Source organism: Brachyistius frenatus, unplaced genomic scaffold, assembly GCF_029030835.1.
Source record: "Brachyistius frenatus isolate BFR_SWC_R1_liver_20210118 unplaced genomic scaffold, ASM2903083v1 Contig_141, whole genome shotgun sequence".
In the NCBI taxonomy this organism is placed as follows: Eukaryota; Metazoa; Chordata; class Actinopteri; family Embiotocidae; genus Brachyistius; species Brachyistius frenatus.
In genome coordinates this window covers 164917-185724 of record NW_027210740.1, presented here as the reverse complement: position 1 = coordinate 185724, position 20808 = coordinate 164917, and the positions used below count along the sequence as shown (strand labels likewise).

General features: G+C 41.9%; 1 protein-coding gene across 2 annotated transcripts in view; it reads left to right on the top strand.

The window, feature by feature from the left end:
• The window catches only part of ripor3 (RIPOR family member 3), a 45208-nt gene extending 24965 nt beyond the window's left edge, over positions 1-20243 (top strand). For both annotated transcript variants that reach the window (XM_069715334.1, XM_069715335.1), the window contains exons 2-25: positions 2015-2113; positions 4022-4177; positions 5099-5177; positions 5329-5352; positions 5472-5525; positions 6562-6711; positions 11051-11114; positions 11379-11422; positions 11532-11657; positions 12087-12232; positions 13901-14027; positions 14584-14738; positions 15690-15929; positions 16293-16380; positions 16735-17001; positions 17136-17275; positions 17405-17570; positions 17663-17792; positions 17920-18093; positions 18829-18993; positions 19122-19324; positions 19556-19639; positions 19809-19899; positions 20007-20243. In XM_069715334.1, the coding sequence (XP_069571435.1) occupies positions 2016-2113; positions 4022-4177; positions 5099-5177; positions 5329-5352; positions 5472-5525; positions 6562-6711; positions 11051-11114; positions 11379-11422; positions 11532-11657; positions 12087-12232; positions 13901-14027; positions 14584-14738; positions 15690-15929; positions 16293-16380; positions 16735-17001; positions 17136-17275; positions 17405-17570; positions 17663-17792; positions 17920-18093; positions 18829-18993; positions 19122-19324; positions 19556-19639; positions 19809-19899; positions 20007-20107 (3072 nt within the window). In that variant the 5' untranslated portion in view covers position 2015 and the 3' untranslated portion in view covers positions 20108-20243. The remainder of the gene's footprint in view (positions 1-2014; positions 2114-4021; positions 4178-5098; positions 5178-5328; positions 5353-5471; positions 5526-6561; positions 6712-11050; positions 11115-11378; positions 11423-11531; positions 11658-12086; positions 12233-13900; positions 14028-14583; positions 14739-15689; positions 15930-16292; positions 16381-16734; positions 17002-17135; positions 17276-17404; positions 17571-17662; positions 17793-17919; positions 18094-18828; positions 18994-19121; positions 19325-19555; positions 19640-19808; positions 19900-20006) is intronic.
• The last annotated feature ends 565 nt before the right edge of the window (positions 20244-20808 follow it).

The window sequence follows — 20808 nt, the reverse complement described above, 5'->3', positions numbered from 1 at the left end:
AAAAACGTGAGATAGCCACGTTTTGGCCTGTCCAGGCGTTACAGTTTCACGCTTATAAAACTTCAAAGTTCGAAGGATCATGCGACCAAGTACCAAGTACAGAGAGACGGCCATGTAGGAGGCAGAGGTTCGAATCAGGACAATTTTCAGGACAACGTTGTTCCTGAGTTGTTTTTTGTTAGTAACAACAAAAGATGCTTGCCATGTTTAGCCGCACATCGTTAGGGTTTAACAAGTAGCTGAGTGAGGAAGTTTGTTAAACGATTAAATGTTGTTTTTTTGCATATTAGACAGAGAAGAATTTGTGAACTACGATCACGAAGGCTTTAATGGCGAGTCATTCTCAGCTCGGTTAGATGACAAGAAGAATCGTGATGTTGTTGTTTTAGCTTCAACCAAACTCAGCATTTACAGGGACCACATGAAACAGAGCAGATGGCATACAGACTGTGTGTGTGTGTGTGTGTGTGTGTGTGTGTGTGTGTGTGTGTGTGTGTGTGTGTGTGTGTGTGTGTGTGTGTGTGTGTGTGTGTGTGTGTGTGTGTGTGTGTGTGTGTGTGTGTACTATGTGTTCTTTAAATACACTGATTGGCATTTTTACTACGTTTCATGCTTTGTTGGTTTGTTTTCTCTCCACTGTCATAAAGGAAATGCTTTAACTTTCTCGTAGAATGATCTTATTTTCATCGCATTCGTATTCCCTGCAGATGAAGTTGAAGTTGTTGCCGAATTTGAATTTCTTATATTTATTGTATATTTTATTATATATTTGAACTTAAAAAAAAACTGTTAATTGGTCTGTCAAAAAAGAATAATGTATTGGATATTTTCATTAGCCGTTTCAGGGAATAGACAGTGAGGTCGTAGAGGAACCTGTCCTCAAGCTTAAAAGAAGTGGTACATCTGATTGTTAGAAAGGCTAAAAACAACTTCAAGACAACGCAGTTTCCGTGGGGGATTTTTTTTTTTTTTTTAAACAGGAGACTGAGACTGTGGTAACAAAGAACATTAAATCTGAACGGGGACTTGAGTCAGGACCATTGACTTTATATAAAAGTGGACAAAGCTTCCGGGTCTGAAAAATGAGGCCAAGTGCCTTCAGCTGCAATACCACCGAGTGCCACTAGAGGTTGACTCCAAAAAGCCTCCGGCTCCGTAGACGTCATTCAACTTCTCTAAAACTGCAAAAGACTGCACCAAAGTAATGAAGATTAATCTCTTGGACACTCTTGACATCTCTAAAAAAAAAAAAAAAAATTATACAAATGATGGCGATTCAGCCATGAATTTCAGAGACGTTTCAGCCTGAATCAAAAATAGTGAGCCGGCCGAGAGTCGTGCTGACAGCGTGTCTGAAACGTCGTATGGTAAATATATAACTGCCCTCCATCTGTATACCAGTTTGTGCACATATTTGTGGGTCCGTTTCAAGATGTTTTCATGTTAATGTGTCCCAGAGATGTCGGTGCTCTGTTTCCTGTTTGTGGACTCGTCTGAGAGATCAAGGGTGGTCTCGTTGATTTATTGCGTGAGCGGCCGCGTAAACAGACAACAAGGTGAAAATAGACAACAAAGTTCATTATGTAGCCTGTAATCAAAAAGTATATTGAAAAAAGAAAAAAACTCAGGTGGCATATGTTCTTTTACATTTTTTGGCTTCAACAGCGACTCTCATCTTCCAAAATACAAAAAAAATAAAGAGTAAACACTAGCAGATGCTTTATGGATCAGCTCTGTCTGGATGTCTGGCAAAGATTTTGTTAAAAATATTGGAATAACAAGATCTCTTGACATCTTTAGGATGTCTTTAACATTTGGAAATGCCAATTTGAGTACAAAGAAAGATGTGTGTATCGTCATGTGAGCGTTTGTGCGATTAACTGAGATTTAATAGGAAATATAAAACAGGAATGTTTTAAGGGGTGGGTATTGTTTTTGGTTTTGTTTGTTTGTTTGTTTGTTTACAACGCCTCACAGATGTGGCTGAAATGTTTTCTCTGTTTTGGGTCTGAAGGATGTCGGTGAAGCTGCGATTCGACTGTCCTTCGGATGGAGGTCCGGTCCACAGGAGCCGCTCCTTCACCGGGTTCAGCTCGCTGACCGCTCGACGACGGTGAGTGAAACGCCGACAGAGCCGAGGAAAATCCAGTTCAGAGTCATAACGACCCGATTCTGTAAATCTTTTCAGTCCTAAACAAACAGAGGAACAAATTTGAGTCTATTTATTCACAGTAAGTCGACGTTGCCGGGCACAAGAAATCCCAAAAAACCCTGCCCTTACCGAGTAATTTTGCTGCCAGTTTTATTTGTGCCTGAAATAGTTTGATTAGTTAGTTTGATTGAGATGTATCATAGCTTTAGGATATGATAACTGAGGCTAACCACTTTGCTCAGAGTATACCAAAGCACGCAATCGCATTTAATCGTCACCCTTATTTTGATGGCTCATCAAAGTTTTTTTTGTTTTTTTGAAATTATTATTAAAAGGATGACATCTGTAGAAATGTTGGAAACGCTCCCTTTTCTTCCGGCTGGCTTCGAAGGGGGCATGTCAGTCTGTGTTTGATTGACAGCTGGCAGCCGGGGCTCCAGCAGGCAGACAAGTCAACAAAATTTCTCTTTACATGTCACGGGGCAGACAGGATGTAATTAGTGGTGTTGAAAAGAAACGAGCACATGACTGTTTAATGGGCCGCAGCTATGATCATACACAGTATTATGGCATTAAACTGACGTTAGAAGTGCACTTTTCTCCAGCGAGTGTTTGTTCGGTCATTTGTTCAAACATATGTTTGCATAAATTCAGCTCACAGTAACAACTGGTTTGTCTAAAAGATAATTATGTTGCCGGTTAAACAAAAAAACAATTTAAAAAAACAACAACAATATGTATGCCTGAGATTATATTTTTTTTATTGTCTTTGGAATATATTGAAGAGGGACCCCCAGATATTGTTAGCTTTCACATAGCCAGGCTAGCCACTTCCCCCTTGTTTCCTGTCTTCATGCTAAGCTTAGCATTTTAAATGGGTGTAGTTTTAAAAAGACAGTAAATGAGTCTACTGTGAATGTTTGGCAGCAGTTACTGAGTCCCATGGCTCATTCATGTCACAAGATGTCCTGCATTTTGTTTTGTTCACTGTTTTCGTTTAATTTTTGCATCTCTTGCATCGAGCCTTTTAATTCACTCGGGTCGAAACCTTTTTCAAACTGCTGCTGTCTAAACCAACAAAACAAAAGTTTGTTAGGTGACAAATGTTTTAGGAATTATTTCCCAGAGGAGTTTCAAAATGAATGACATGAAGCAGAACATTTTTTTGCACAAACTTGGATCAGACTGTTGCCTCAAGTCAACTATAATAAACCCTTTCGTCTGCGGGCGTTGTTTTTTCATTCAGCGGGAGAATAAATTAGATCTGTCCCATATTGTGTGGAGGGAAATCCCTTCACCTTAAAAAAAAAAACACAAAAAAATGAAGCCAGTTCCTCACAGATGGGCAGACAGCGAACGCACCACAGACTTTTAAAGATGCTATTTGTGAATGGAGGAAGACTCAGATGACAACGTTCAGTCTCGTGAGAGAGAACAAAATGTCACGTTAAAAAAAGAAAGCGAGCTGGAATTCACTTCCTGTGTGTGTGTGTGTGTGTGTGTGTGTGTGTGTGTGTGTGTGTGTGTGTGTGTGTGTGTGTGTGTGTGTGTGTGTGTGTGTGTGTGTGTGTGTGTGTGTGTGTGTGTGTTGATGTTTATTCTGCACACACACACAAACATCCAGACATTTTTCCATCTCAGACACAGAGTCGCACAAACACATAAACACACCGCACACACTGACAGCAACAACAAAATATCACACATACCATAATAGCGCTTTTATATCCGTGTTTATAATTACGGAGGACGTCCGACTGAAGCTGAAATATAGTTTATAAAAACGCGACAGCGCACAGATCTGATTGGTAAATGTTAGATATGACATGTGGAAAACTAACTCACCGTGTGTGTGTCTTTATTTTTCAGGTCGTCCTCTGTTCGTAACTCTCTTCGCACCAAAGCGATGACCGGAGGTAAATCTCCCAGGATGCACCTCTCCCCACGTAGAGGTCCGGGACTTATCTGGTCTCTGCAGCCGGATCAGGTCGACAGCGTCTTCCAGGCACTTCGCAGAGGACTCAAGTACGTATAGTACTAAAAAAACTGTATATTAAAAAAGGTCTTAAAAGTGAAGTCAATACGGAAGTGCTTTCAGTGTAATACCACCGAGGGCCACTAGGGGTGAAACAAATTTCTTTCTCCAATAGACTCCCATAAAAAAAAAGTGTCAACTTCTCTCATTAAATACAAAGTCAATACATTTTTTTCCACAAGTCATTATGGTGTCATCTGATAAATTTGCTCCATGTGATCATGGTTCTGGTGACGCTTCTGAAAATAATCCCATCATTTATTGGATATTAGGCCTCAAAGAGAAGTATGTTTGGTGGGGGGGGGCATGTCTGGTTTTGATTGACATCCCTAAGGGGGAGTCATGGAGTAAATACTCATAAATACTCGTTCTGTAGAAAGTAATAGTCAGTAAGTACATATTATAACGACATCGGATTGTCAATACCAGTGATTTATCTGTGGTGTTTTACTGCTGTAGCTGCCTCACATTCAGACGGGTACTTTCGTCCAATGTTTCCCAATCTATGGCCCAACTCTTTTCAGGGGTCACGAGATGATTTAGGAGCTTTTGAGCCAAAGTAAAAACATGCAAATCTACTACTGTGTACAGAAACACACAAATCTGTATTCATATTTTTTTTAAATGTGCTAAAATTTGAAAAAAACAACTTTATATAATGAGTTATTTGAGTCTCAAAAAGTTGTAATAAAGTTAAGCCAGTTCATAAATTCATAAATCTTTTTGGTGTCAAACATCTGAAACGTGACAAAAGACTCCCATTAGACACGTTTATCTCGCGTGTAACTAGAAACCAGAGCTGTCAGATAAATGTAATGGAGTAATTATTTAGGTTAACGATATGATGGAGTGGTCTGCTTTAAATGTTTATAAAAAAAACGTCACGTGTCGCCAACGGCGACTGTCTGCAGGGAGTTTCTGGACTGTCATCAGGGAGAGATGGACTTCCTGTCGTCACAGCAGAGAGAGACCAAGAGAAACTCCAGACTGGTGAGGAGAGAGAGAGAAAGAGAAAAAGAAAGAAAGAAAGAAAAAGGAGGAAACTCTTGTGACCGTGTGGGAGTGTGTTCGTTGGAAGATATACTGTGTTAGATATGATGACGATGATGAAGGTGACGATGCTCCTTTTCTCTATTTCCAGGCCTTTCTTTATGATCTGGAGAAGGTAATGTGTTTTGGGGTTTTTTTTCCGGTCAAAGTTCATCATATTTGAAGTGCTTTAACTAATTAAAAAAAATTGATAATAAACCGATATATAAACACTGAAACTCTTTGCTTCCACAGGAGATCAGAGCGTTGGAGAGATACATACGACGATTAGAGTTTCAACTCAGCAAGGTGAAGTAAGCTTTTCAGATTTTATGTCTTGACTTTTTTAGTTTTTCTTGGGTTTTAAAGGATGTTGATGGATGGATATGAATGTTTGTCAAATATTTCAGGAACAGCTGCAGTCTTTCACAGATTTTTTTTTTATGGCTTTGAGTCTTCTGGGGAAAAGAAGGAGGAAATTAAATTTTGATCACAATCCAAGTTCAGGCAGCTTTTCTCTGGCTGACAGTTTTGTTTAAAGGATAACTGGGATTTTTACACTTTTATTTTTTTTTTTACTGTAAAACTAAAACACTGAATTGACCAAACTAACACATGGCTGTTCAGTGTATTTGGTTCATGTTGTATTGTGAATTTTTTATGCTGCCATCTTGGCCGGGTGTTTTTTACTTGTAAGGAGATAATATCACATATCATAACAATGTTATCACAACAATACTTTGTTAGTGGTATCGGTTCATTGTTGTTTTGGTCTTTTTATGGGGTTTCTTGCTGCGTTCAGACGGATCTCGTGGTTACAACACGGGAAGTCGTACGTTTGGCATTCGAGTGGTTTTTAAGTCCTAAAAAAAACACGGTTGCTAAACACGGACGCCGTCTAGAAACCACAATTTAGGCAGCTAGCAGGTAACGTAATGCAGGAAATGCAAAACGAAAATCGGGAAGATGAACATTTTCCTCAGGCTGTTATCTAAGTCACGAAGACAAACTTTACACGACTTAAATGACAATATCTTACCCTAACATCCGGCAGAAAATGAACTTCCACGACCTCTGACCTTTCTGTAAACGTCAGCTCACAACTCTGACTTGTGTCAGGCAAGGAGAGCAGAGAGACCAGGAGGAGACACACAAGGGGGGGGGCCTCTAGTGGTCAGAGGGAGCGCTGCAACGAAAAACAAAAGCAGAACAGACTTAAGCACCATGACAGTTGGTTGACTAAAAGAAAAGAAAAAAGAAAAGTGTCTCCTCCTGAGCTGAGTTTCATTGAATAAATGGATGCGCGTTGATCTTCTCGCCTGTCTTCGGTCCCGTGTCTCCGCAGGTGGAGGAGCTGTACGAGACGTACTGTGTTCAGTGGCGGTTGTGTCAGGGAGCGGTCAACATGAAGAGAGCCTTTTCTCTGTCTCCGTCCACCAGAGCGTCCCGAGAGAGTCTGCTGGAGCTCGGCCGCAACCACAGGCACAGTCTGCAGGTACACAGAGAGCTGTGTGTGTGTGTGTGTTTGTTTTTGTATCTTTGTGGGGACCATGAGGGGGGGTTTCCAATCTTTGAAGCGAGGACATGTTTGAATAGTGAGGATATTTTGGCCAGAGGACTGTTTGAGCTTTAAGACTTGGTTTTGGAGTAGTGGGTTCAGAGGAAAAGTGACATTAATTTAGATTTATTAATTGCCTAATCATTTCAGCTGTACTTTGATTTATTTTTGGGTAGTTTTGTTATCGAAAATATGCAAAGTATCGCTGATATTGTAGAGGACTAAAAAGTAAAAGTACCACAGGCACAGTCTGCAGGTACACAGAGATCAGGGTGTGTGTGTGTGTGTTATGTATCTTTGTGGGGACCAAGTATCTCCCTGTAAACAAGAAAGTACAAGTAGAAAGGTAAACCACAAAATTGCCATGCAACACACCGGCTGCGTTGTCTACATCTTCCCAGAGTGCAGAGAATTTTCTTTTAAAGTTATGTATGCTGATAAATGAACCTGAATGAATAAAAAAATAGCCCGGTTTGGTGGCTGTAAGCTCTGATACGCCATTATATGTTTGATATATCGTCACGGCGATGAGACGATGCTGCAACAAGAGGGTTGGTTCTTTAAAAATCTGAACTGTGTCAGTACAGGTTTTTGCATCTTGTTGATTTATTGGAAAATCAAACAAAGACTTTAGTTTTTTTGGGGGGGTTGATATTGTAGTGAAAGAAAAGCCAAGTGAAACGGACTGTTTTAGGTCAAAAATCTACTGCTGGAGACACCATCTAAAAAAAAAAAGAAGAAGAAGCACATATATTCTTATTTTTAAGAACAAAAAGCACACTGTGTTGCAGTCCCAGTGTTTTAAAATGTATCTCAGGTGTGAAGCGTGAATCACAGTCGTGCCGTGATGTGAGCATGTGCGCGGCAGACGGAGTTTCACGGAAGGGCTGAAACGCAGATAAACACAGATACACGTGACGACGTGGACTTCATGATGAATGACCAAAACACAGGCTTTTAACATCCTGCGCCCCCCCCCCCCCCAATATATAATATCATACAAATATCTTCCAGAGCCTCAACTAGGGGTTAAAGGTCATTTCAGTTTGCTCTGCTCAGCATGAAGAAAATATGCACATGCTTTGTTTTCTGTGTATGGAAAAGAGTTCAGTGAAATTATTGATTGAGACGGACACATTTGGATAATTTTAGAGAAGTTGTAATCCACAAAATGTCACTGAAGCAGCCATAATATTAACATTTGCTGCAGCTGCTGTTAAATGAAACTAATCACCATTTCTCAGTATTTTGTAGCGCCAGCAGGTCACTCACCCTCAAAGCTTTTAGTGTCACAGTGGTGAAATAACATCTGACAAACATCTGGATTTATGGCTAACAGGTCAGATATGTCAAAATAACAAGACATGCTTGGCATTTTCTTCAATTGCAGTCCATCTTTATAGACTTTCTTTCGTTAAAGCCGCTCTGACCACGACATCTACACGCATTCAGTGTTCCCCGTATCCCAGTTACAGTATGTGCCCATAGTGGCACATACAATATAAATTGTTGGCGATATTAATCATAAATAAAATATGTGATCAAATAAATATTTCGTCCTCCTCTTTGGCGTTGGAAACGACCGTCTAGCGTGCCGATGCCTTCAAAGGGCCCCGAGAGAATCTGTAAACTGCCGGCTGTATAATTAAAACAATACTCGGGGCCAAAAGTGGCAACCACGTATCCGTCATGTCTTCAGAGCGCCAACTCTCGTCTCTAAAAGATCATAGGATGAGGACCATTAACCGACTACTGAAGACTCATTCATCCCCTCTGTCTGTCCGCGGTCTCCCGTTTTCTTAGTTTTGAACTTCTTGTTCTCTTAATTCTTCACTTACGCCGTTCACGTTTTGATGTCCGATACAATTTTTGACCGTTCACTTCCTACTGAAGTGTGTTTTTTTTTTTTTTTTAAGAGTATTTTTCTGTCGCTCACACACACGGAGACATAAGCTACGACACGTGCACACGGACCGTCCTCCGTCACGTTTAAACAGAGGGAACGAGGATGATCGCTGAGCCTTTCACAGAGAGGTCAGCACCTCTGGCTGTAACACTGGCGTCTGTTTTACTCTAGACCACACACACACACAAACACACACACAAACACACTACACGTGTTACACAATGCACTCGCAAGTTTTTGAGGTTCACGGACCCCAAATGCTCCTCGAGGAACCCACCGGGGTTTAAGTGGGTTGCAGAAGTTAAGCAGTAAATAAATCACGTCACCCTTGTGGATTAATTTATAGTTTGTGGAAAACCTCGGCGTTTACAGAGTGTTTAGGTTGCATACAGCAAATCCCCACTTTCATTCCCCAACATGTCCCGTCTGTCCACACTTTCACTGTTAAATAAAGGCTTTCAAAAATGTCCCAAAAATGCCCTTTAAAATTTTAAATAAATCAGTGTTTACATGCTGGTTATTGTTTTCTGTCTTAACTTGGTTTCTGAGATATCAACTTTATTTCTATAATGTTAGAAAAACCAATTAAATTCTACTGAAAACAATTTTTTATTTTTTTATTTTTATGAAAGCATAAAAAAAACAGCTTTGAGAGCAAATTTCTTGTACTGCAATTAAAAATGAAGTTTATAAATAAAATTATATGGACTCAGAAACAAATTCTCTTCTACAATTTGGTTGGTTTTGTTCACGTAGAATTTTTTCTCGTGTCACAAAACGTTTTGGTCACAAATCAGACTTGTTTGATGAAGTGGGCGGGACCTTCCTCCTCGTCCAGGGAAACAAGAGTTTCTATTGGTGGGTTGGACTTGGATCCAAGTCCACTTGGATAAACTTTTAATAAACTCAACACAGATTGGAAGATTATAGTTGTTACTGCATTGTTGCGTCTAGAATACCTAAAGTCAAAGTTCAAATTTAAAAAAAACAAAAAAGTTTAATAAACTTTAAAATTTTAGACATAAGTGAGAGTCTTGTGGTGACTTTAGGGAAGTCACTGTCGCTGCTCCATAAATGCGGACAGGAAGGATGCTGCAAAATTATTTTAGATGTTGTTTCTCACTTTGTTGGGAATTTCAAGGCAGATTTTTTTTTTCCCCTCATTTTGCACAGTGTTAATAAAATAGCATTAAATCCTTCAAACAAAAACACACACGCAATAATGAACACTTGAGGTGTTATAGATTCTTCAAGGCTCATAAATTGTCCGCTTGGCTCTCAGGTTTGTTTTTGTCTGTATTGCATGACCTCCAGCAAAAAATCAGCCCACACAAGGATGCAGCGGTCTGCTCGACACATGCTGCTTCATCTGCTGCTCTTTTCTGAAGAAACTCCACTTCCGCTTTGTTGCCAGGAATTCATCACGATTATATTTCACTTGTTTTGGTGGCGTATTGTGATCATTAATTGTGCTTTAATAGCTTCTAATGGCTACAGCACACAGGAAGTCTTGTTTTATCCAAAGGATTACTGTGGTTCACAGGGGAAGTCAAAATTAATATTTATAGCATTTAATAATGTTGTTGTTTTTTTCATTTACACACAAAACAATTCAGCAACTGCAGCATCCACAGTATAATTTAAAACGGAAGAATACCGTATTACCTCATTTAAAACATTTTAGTACCCCTAATTTAGATTTTTAGTATTATGTGACCAAATAATAAAGTGTAACTAATGTAACTGTATGTCAATCAAAACTCAGATAGCTGGACGCTCGTGTATAAACAGAAGACACAATAAAAACAGCTCACATTAAATATGTTTTAAGAGAAAAACATCTACATTATTAAACACTTATTAAACATATAACATATCATTAACTGTGGATTCAACTACTTTATAGAGCTCTAAAAACTTGAGAAGCTTTAACGACTGGAAAACATTTCTAGGCATTCTTCAGTAGCTCATTGTGTGAACTGGTTTTAATGAGCAGCACTGAAATTCCCAAACACCTGTTTATGTTGTTTACTGAACCACCACAACAACTTTTATCCCACAAAAGCAGCAGCCAATAAGGCGGCAGAGTGAGGAGACGATACGTTTCAGTCAGAAAGTCAAATATCCAGTGGTGGAATTAATATTCTCATTTCTTGAATATGTAAAAGTAGAAAAACTGTAGTTTCCCACATCACTCAACACGTCAATATTCACCTCCTTTTTTTTTTTTTTTTTTTTTTTTTTTTTTTACCGAAACAGGCTATTGACAGATCTAAAATGGGGGAGAAAAAAAAAAAAAGTGTCTCAACAAAAATGATAATAATAAATAAATAAAAACACTTATCTGTTCGTCTTCTGTTCTCTCTGCAGGACATGTCAACCATGGAGGGAGAGTTAGAAATCCTCCTCGGAGAGCTACACATTAAAATGAAAGGTACACACACACACACACACACACACACACACACACACACACACACAGTATCACACTGTAACGTGTCACGCCTAGACAGCAAAAAGCGTGGCTATTTCACGTTTTTCTGTAGTGGACCGGCGTGTCTGTTTCACGTTTTGCTTTGATACCGGGTTGCACACACACACACACACACACACACACACACACACACACACACACACACACACAGGTTATCAGTGACATATTATCTTCCAAATATTTAGCACGTGATTTTACTTGCAGGTCTGATCGGCTTCGCTCGACTCTGCCCCGGAGACCAGTACGAGGTGAGCTTCTCTATTCAGAGACGGAGCGTTTCGACATCTCATGATGAAAAACAAAACGAACTTATTTTGTGGCTGATGACGTCATGTCCTGATGATGTCATGTGACCAGGTGGTGGTGCGGTTGGGCCGCCAGCGATGGAGGATCAAAGGGAGGATCGAATCGGACGACACTCAGTCCTGGGATGAAGAGGAGATGGTCTTCCTCCCGCACATCCACCACAACTTCGAGATCAAGGTTGGAGGACATACCGACACACACACACACACACACACACACACACACACACACACACACACACACACGCTCTGACAAACGTGTACTTTTATGTATTTCCTAATACTCAATCTTTTATCCACAAGCAGTTCCAGTGAGTATTTTTCATTTTGTTTCACTTAAGACAAAAGATGCGACTGTCATTTGATTGATCGATGAGTCAATTGACAGAAAAGTAATTGGCAGCTATTTTGATAACAATTGTTGTATTTACGTGAAGGTTTTAAATTGTTCTTGTTGTTTTTCTGAAGGGAATTTGCACTTTTTGAGCCGCCAATTAAACATCAATTTCCCTTTACATCGTATTTGAGCATTTTTCAATGTGTTTGCGTACAAGATTACAGGTTTACGTATGTGTGTATCTGACCCGTTGAATCCCCCTTCTTTCAGGTGACAGAGGCGAAGGGTTTGGGTTGGCTGCTGGTTGGCTTGGTGACGTGTGCGAGCGCCGACTTCTTCGTGGCGAGGCCGCAGCTGATGCTGGTGGACATCACGGAGCTGGGAACCATCAAATTGCAGCTGGAGGTCACCTGGAAGTACGGACACACACGTCTCACGCACGTCTCACGCACGTCTCGCACACATACAAATGAGACCAAGAATAAAAAGTCCCGATATGAAACTAAGCGAATGATGTGGACGTGAAACAAAGATGGTGAAGTGGGAAATTCCTAAAAAACTGAAAAATAACTGGATGATGCAAACAGGGTTTTATGCCAAAACATGAAATAGACACGCTCTGCGTTGTCTAAGGCGTGAAAGTTACACGTTTTCCTGTAGTGGATGAAAATTAAACCTACTGCATGCGTAGTGTCATATGATTTCCAGTAAAATGAAACTTATAGCTAAAACACGTGGTTGTGGTTACTAAATAAAAACATGGTTGGGGTCAGAAAGCAAAAAAAACAAACAAGACAAAAACGTCGTCACCTCCTGGATTCGAACCTCATCGTCACGCGTGACTAACGCCACCGAGCCACTATACTCCTTCCTCCTAATGTCGGCGAAAAGTGTCTTTTGTTGCCTCTGTTGCAGGACCTCGGTCACATGACCCCGCGTCACACGACATTTACGTGCCTGTAAGTTTCACGCTTTCAAAATGCGTACCGTTCACGCCTCGCCGGCCCAAAGCGTGTCTATTTCACGTTTTGCTGTAGTGGACCGGCGCGTCTGTTTGCCGTGACACCGGGTTGGATGAGAAAATGGAGGGAATAAGAAGACATCTGTGGAAGGATTTAATTTATCGTGAAATATTGTCTGAACTTTTGTCCCGACCTCAGAAGTGCGGCACTTCTTCTTCTGCCTTGCTGCCGACATGCGCAGATATCACGTTACGTGACTCACACGAATGACAAAGTGCAGCCGGTCCACACGAGCGTCACGTACCGGACGAAGGTAGACAGCTGGACAACAAAACTTCTTCTTCTTCTTCTTCTTCTTCTTGAACCTGAGCCAGCTGTTACGGAGCTGCTGACTGACTGCAGAGTGCACGTCATACTCTCTCTCTCTCACACACACACACACACACACACACACACACACACACACACACACACACACACACACACACACACACACACACACACACACACACACACACACAAACACACACACACTCTGCACCGCAATGGATCACATTTCAGGCTTTAGAGAAGCCAGGTGGACGACGTTTCATGGATTCTCCCCGTAAAGAAAGAAGAACGACGCGTACAGTCAGGCTGACACTTCTTCTAAATGAGCCACGTTTCACCAGCCTTTTCTGCTACGTTATAAACTTTTGTGTCAAAATAAGATACAAGAACAAGATGGGAATTTGTTGCTTTCAAATCTCAGACTGATGGAAGAAGCTGACTGATGAAAAGAAAAAAGAAAAGAGGATGCAAAAAAAAAAAAAAAAAACTGCAAAGCTGCAACTGATACATTATCAGGCAGGATGTTGTTGACGAAGAGGATGCCGGCTCTGGAAATCTTCCTCACGAGCAGTCACGGCTCCCGAAAGACCAAACGTCGCTTTACAGACACGGATACGAATTTTAATTTGATCTGTGAACGTACAAAATCTAAGAATTCACAAGGAAAGACTGAAAAAAAAAAAAAAAAAAGTGACATTTTCAAAGTTTGAAAAAGTATAATTGAAAAATCTGTGTGTAATATGGATTCATGTGTGTGCGTCTCTTAAAACGTTTGCGTGTCGACACCTGCAGTCCGTTCGACAGCTCCGAGAAGATGAGGCCGCTGTCCGTCAGCAAGCAGTCGGTGTCCAGCAGGAAGAGTTCAGTTTACAGCTGGACGGCGCCGAGCACCCCCTCCTTCACCGAGAAGTATTTCATAGTGAGTACACACACGAAAATACACAAATACAAGCAAAAACACACATCAAAATAGAGTTATTTCAGGTCGCAAGCACACGCAAGTCGAGCAGTTAATTGAGAAACGAAAACCTATCAAAGCCTTTATTTTGAAAGGATCGTCTGTTTTATTTTTGTAGCACCAATAGTGGTGGAACCCTCTTGTTTTTGTTCAGATTATTATTATTATTATTATTATTATTATGTCCAAACACACGGTTGTGGAGCCTAAACCGTAGGTGGTGCAAAGGTGAAATTTCAATGGAAGATAATGAGGTCCCCTGAAAAATATTTTCTCAAAAGAGTTGACACACGTCAATCATCAGGGGGCGCTATACGTGTTTTGATCGGTTTTTTTTTGTTGTTTTGTAATCGCGCTTATTCTGTCCAGTCTAAAACATGATTTTCATGCTCGCTCCCTCAAATTTAGTTTTCAATGTCCAAGCGCTTTATTGACAGTCAGACATTGTTTTTTTGCTGCACGGTGTAAATCTTAACGACGCCACGTCGTGCGTGTTGGTCTTCTCGCTCCTCTTCAGTCGATGGTGCGCGAGCTGCAGGATCAGGAGGGCTCGCTGCCGTCTCTGGTGTCTAGAAGTCGTCACAACAGAGGAGGCGTGTCTCTGCTCAGCTACCTGTCCAACCCGTCGCACACCTCCGTCGCGTCGAGCCCCCAGAGCCAGTACACCCCGAGGTAAAAGAGACGAGCCGTGGGGGCTACGAAGAAAAATACTTGAATAGTAAAATGATCGGTCAGCAATGACAATTAGAATTTGAACAGGATTTTTTTTTTTAAACCGCCAGTCTCAATGTTTAAAGCTGTATTTCACAACCTGTTTTTGACTTTACGTGACAAATTATGGCCACAAGTTATGAGCAGTTCAAACATTTATAGACATTTTCTTTTTCTCACATTGTTTGATATCAAGGTGGTGAAACTATCCAGAATTTTACAAGAAAAAATAGAATATATATAATTTTTTTTATCATTTTCTTCATCACTTTAATCATCTTATGGCGCCTCTGATTTATCTTGAACTGTAAGGGAGGGGCGGTCCAAAGCTCCAGGGTTTGAAACTATTGTTTACAGGAAACAAATCATTTCACAACGAGCTTGTTTCCAATGTTATTGAGTTGAACAAGAGGATCGGCAGCAGTTTCATCACTGTGGATTCAAAAATTTGGGGACACGTAAACATGTCGGTCCTCAAACTGTAACTCCGGATATTCTGCCCTCCAGAGAGGAACTACTTCATCCATTTTTTTTTAGGAATAATAATAATAATTTAAAAAATAAATTAATAAATAAAAAAAGCATAAACAGGAGCAAGAGCTAAATCTTAAATGTTTTTAAGCAAAAGAGACAAATAAGCTCCAAATTCTCAAGTTTGGACGCTTCACGCACATCGTCTAACAATCTAAGATGGCGGCCTCGCTTTTTGCACATATGGAAGTTTGCATATGAAAATATTCACATTTTTAAATAGATATTCTTAAAAAAAAAAAAAAAAAACTTGTCTTTCTAACTTGCAAACTTTCCTTTCTGCATTTGCCGCTGTGTAAGGCAACACAGCCCGAGGATATTATTGTAAAGTAAGACTTTATAAAAAAAATGATATAAAAATCCACTCCTCCTCCTCCGCAGTCTCAAGCGGGCTCACAGCTACCCGTCCAGCCCGAGTCAGGGCACCAGTCTGGGAGGAAGTCAGACTCAGCTGTCCCTCGGAGAGGAAGGATCCCTGGAGATCTCCACGGAGGAGCAGGAGGCGAGGAAGAGGAGGGATGAGAAGGAGGAGGAGGAGGAGGAGGAGGAGTGGGGAGGCGTGTCGCAGGCTCCTTCCTCACCAGAAGAGAGTAAAACCGGTTCTCTTCAGGCTTTACAGAGGTGAGGATCTTTTATGCAAAGAAACTAAGTGTTTCTCTCACATATGAACTAACATCTACTTTTAAAAGTTTGTGACATTTCGAATTTTAGGTAAATCGGTGGGTTTATATGTTTATATGATATACTGGAGAGGGAATCTGCAGCAGGTGTGATGGTGGGCGGGGCAGTCATGTGATCCAGGTGCAGCAGGTGGGAGTGGTTTAGTTTGAAAATGACAGGAGGCCAAACTGAGGAATTAAAAAAAAAAAAAACAGGAGATGGATGAATGAGAACAGAAATGTCTGTATGTCACCATGGTAACTCCTGTTATGCTCGATAATAATACAAAAATAATAATAACACGGTAGATGATGTTTCTGACAGGTCCAACACGCCGGACATCCTCAGGAAGAACACAGCTGGAGAAGCGGAACCGGAACCGGACCGGGTTCAGGGCTCTGTCAACGTTCAGGTAAAATAAAAGCACTTCTACTTCCACACAAACGCTTTTCTTTTGTTTTCCATCGTCCGTGGAGGGCGTAGCTGTCTCCATGACGACGCAGACACAGGTTGGTTCCCCTCAAACGGACGTTTACACAAAGTTAACCTGAAAAAGTGCATTTGGAGATGGACGGTATTGTTCATCCCCGATGAGCCTCTTATGTTCTCATTTCTCCTGCCTTTGTCTTTTTACCTGTCTGCGTCATTCATCTTCCTTTCAGCTTCTCTTCTTCTTTTTTTCTTGAAGTTCACATCTTGTTAAAAACTCTCCATCCTGTCGCCTCACCGCCTCTCATCCTGGTTTTAAACTCCACACCTGTCGTAGGACGCCGCAGATCGTCGGTCGTATTCCGTCCCGGTGTCCCCCACGCCGCCGGCTCAGCCCCCACCGGCCGCGTCTCCGTGCGTCGCCGGGGCGGCGGCCCCGAGCGCGGTGAGGCCGGGGGCGAGCGGTGCCCAGCGCCGGGCCCTCGCCCTCCGACTGGGAGCCCTGATCGCCGAGCTGGAGAAAACGCTGCAGAACCAGAGCTGCTCTGACGACGAGCTGCGAGCCCTGGACCACCAGATACTGCACCTGGCGACCATACTGAAGGTGTGTGTGTGTGTGTGTGTGTGTGTGTGTGTGTGTGTGTGTGTGTGTGTGTGTGTGTGTGTGTGTGTGTGTGTGTGTGTGTAAGCCATGCTGCCAAGGATCTTCATCTTTTTTTCTTTCCTTTTTTCTTCCAGAACGACCTCTCCCTGCTGAAGAGCTCTTCGTCAGAGGAGACTCTCGAGGAGGTCCTCGGCAGCTTCGACTTCCTGTCAAGCGACTTCAACGCAGACGACGACGCTTCCTGTCTGGGCAGCGTGAGGCTAAAAGACAGCGGGTGAGTTCAGAGACAGACGACAAAACAAAACAAACAAAAAAACAAAACAAAAAATCAAAGAACGTCCCAATCAGCATCGACTGGCGGCGACACATCTCATCTCTACCTTTTTTTTTTTTCGTCCGTCAGCATCAGCTCTTTCCAGCAGAGCACGCCGAGGAGTCCCGGCCTCCTCTCGCAGGACAGCCGCTCGCTTTCCGGGGACGAGTTGCTCATCGCCCCTCTGACCTCTGGGAACTGGGGTCTGGACCAAGCTCTGGAGACTCACCTGGATATCTGCTGCATCCTGCTACAGGTACAGCACGTTCACAGGTTCGGTCCACGTTAAGGAGGTTCACGTCTTGTCCGCGGGCGGGTTTTTAAAACGCACGTTAAATGTTCCCTCAGATGATGAGAACGACCGACTTCGGCCCGTCGAGGAGGGAGATGCTGGACGAAATGTCTCTCCAAGCTGAGGTCCTGGACAGAGTCAGCTGCCTGATGCTGGAGAAGAACGACAACATCTCTGCTCGAGACAGTTCGTAGAAAAATCCGTTCCATCTACAATCTATAAATGCATTGTTTTTGTCACATCTTTTATGTAGAGCATGTTCAGGGTTTCTCTGTATAAATAGAGGTAAACGCTTCTCCTCTTCAACCTCCAGTCCTCCCGAAGGCCCAGCGAACGAGGGACGTGCTGCTGTTCTGGGAGGAGTGCGTGAACGGCGGCGGCGGCGGCGGCTCTCCTTTCTGTTGCCGTGCCGACAGCTTCTCCAGGACGCTGAGGAAACGGTACACGCACAAGGTGAAGGCCAAGCAGCCCGGACAATCAGAGAAAGGTACATCGGTCTTAAAATGGAGAATATGTCCTTTTTTTTTTTTTTTTTTTTGCTCAACAGTGACCCCCTGTGGCCACAAGTGGTCATCACAACTTAACTGCACATTTCATATTTCAAAAAGACTCTGGAGCTGACTCCAGAGAGTCGTGAAAACTTGTGGTTAGGTTTAAGAAAAGGTCGTGGTTTGGGTTCAAATAACTAATTTCTAAACACATAACGTCACACAAGTTACTTTACGTACATTACTGAAGTTCAATAAGTAAAATTGTTTTACGTTACTTACTTGAAAGAATCCCACGTTGCCTCCTTCTTCCATCTTGGGCCTACGTTCGTGTACTTTTTTCCGCCTTGGCGAGACAAAAAGTGACACTGACACCCTCTAGTGGACTGATCGGTGTATTACACACTTTGTTTTGATACGCTGGCTGAGAATTTCTTTTTTTTTTTTTCCTCCCTTTAAATTCATCCTGCCTATCTTCTGTGTGATCGGTTGTTCTTTAAAAGTACATTTCCTCAACATGTACAGTCAAGGTTCTGCTTTAGTTCATAATTCCTTATATTTACCAAAACATCAATGAGCCAAGGATGGAAAAAAAAAATCAAATACAAACAGAAATTCAAAAGTACTGAAGGCGGTGTTTTAGGTTTTTAGAATCTGGACTAAAAACACTGCGCTGACTAAGCAGTTTTTATTTACAGGGTTGAGCTGAAACCCGTGTCCTCCCTGCTCTGTAGTGTTTTCTCAGCTCCTGCAGCAGGTCCGGGCGGCCTGCCGGGTGGTGCCCGGCTCACGGCCGGTCGGCAGCCCGGAGAGAGTCACCCTCTTCCAGCTGTCGGTGTACCTGAAGCGCTGGAGCCTCCATGAGCTCGGAGACCACATCTCCCGCCTCTCCAAAGAAGGTACTTTTATCTTTTTTTTTTTTTTTAATTTGATATATATTTCTTCAAATTTTACGTTGACTAACATTTACGTTTTCTAAATGGACCATCGGGTGTGTTGTTCATCGTTGTTCGCCGGTGTGTCGCAGAGTACATCCTGTCGGCCCTGAGGAGCCCCAAGCGGAGGCGGGCCTTAAATAAGCTGCGGGGGCGGAGCGTCGCAGAGCTCCTCCCACTCGGATGCACCCTGCAAACTCTGGCCGCCCTGCAGATCGACTCCAACCACAAAGTCTGCAAAGCCGCCGCCAACTGCCTCTGCAGAGCCGCCGGCTGCAAGGCCTTCAGGGGCAAGGTAGATCCGAGTTTTTATTTTTATCTGGGACATGTCCACCAGCTTCAGCTGTACTTTTTGAAGAATCCTAATTAGCATTTACTTTTTTTTTTTTTTTTGTATTTCTAGTTTCCCCCACAGTATATTGGATACACATCATCATGCCAGTAACGTCTTCCCTCTGTCGGCTTAACCTCGTCGAAATAAGTGTCTCTTGTATTTTTTGTATTTTTTTTTATTTTCGTCCCCCAGGCGGTGGTTTACTACACGGAGCGTTTGAAAAGCACCGATGTTCAAATCCAACAGAGCTCCTGTCTGGCTCTTAAACGCCTCAGGGTGAGCGGCACGCACATACACACACACACACACACACACACACACACACACACACACACACACACACACACACACACACACACACACACACACACAACAAAACTGTCAGAAAACTCTTTCTGCTGCGTTATCAGCTGTGGAACATTGCGACATCGTCTGTGTTTCCTAGGCGACCGAGAGCGTCGACCACATCGCAGATTTGTGGAGATCGGCGGACGAAGATCTGCGGAGCGCCGCCAGAGAAACCGTCCTCTACTTCGGTACCAAACACGACTCCGCATTCAGAAGTTCTTCTTCTTCTTTTTTTTTTTTTTTAATGTTTTTCTATTTCTTATATACACTTTTCTTCTTGATCGTCCATCTGCAGGTAAAAAGGGATATCAGGCCTTCCAGAGGATGGACCAGATGGACACGGAGATGCAGGAAGAGGCTTACCAGAACCAAGAGACTGAGATTACCATTCTATAGGAAACAGTTCTGGATCGGAGACATCGAAGTGGCTCACTTGTGTCTTGAGTTGGATAAAGTTTATGAACTAAACCAGGATTTGGGCGTCTTACAATTCTGGGAAACCTTTTGATTTTATTCTCTTTTTTTTTTTTTTTTTTTTAAACAACCTCTGTGGTACGTTATGAACTCCGGATGCCGAAGGAACGAGCGCAGAAGAAGATCTAATGATGACGACTTCAGTTTTCCGCTCGCTGACGTTTGAAGATTTTTTTTTTATTATTTGTTTTCGTTCCCAGACTTTGATTTGCTTTAATCCTGTTAAGTGAGAACTTGAATTAAATTTTTGTCTGATATGTAAAGTTTTGTTAAAAGAAGACATTCTGCGACAGTTTTAAACTCAAACTAAAAAATGTTTTTTGAATAAATACGACCTAAAACGTCACCAGATTTATACACAAATCCTGGAAATGAATAAAGAAGACCTAATTAAACAAATGAAATTTAAAAAAAATATATACTTACTCATTTGTTTATTGAGGAAAAATGATCTGATATATATTTGTGAGTGGCAAAAGTGTGAACATCTTGGATTAGCAGGTGATTTAAAGGTGAAATTAAGAGTCGGGTGTTTTCAATCAGTGGGATGATAATCAGGTGTGAGCGGGCGGCCTGTATCTTTTTTATTTTATTTTTTTAAAACAGGGACGTATTAAAGTCTG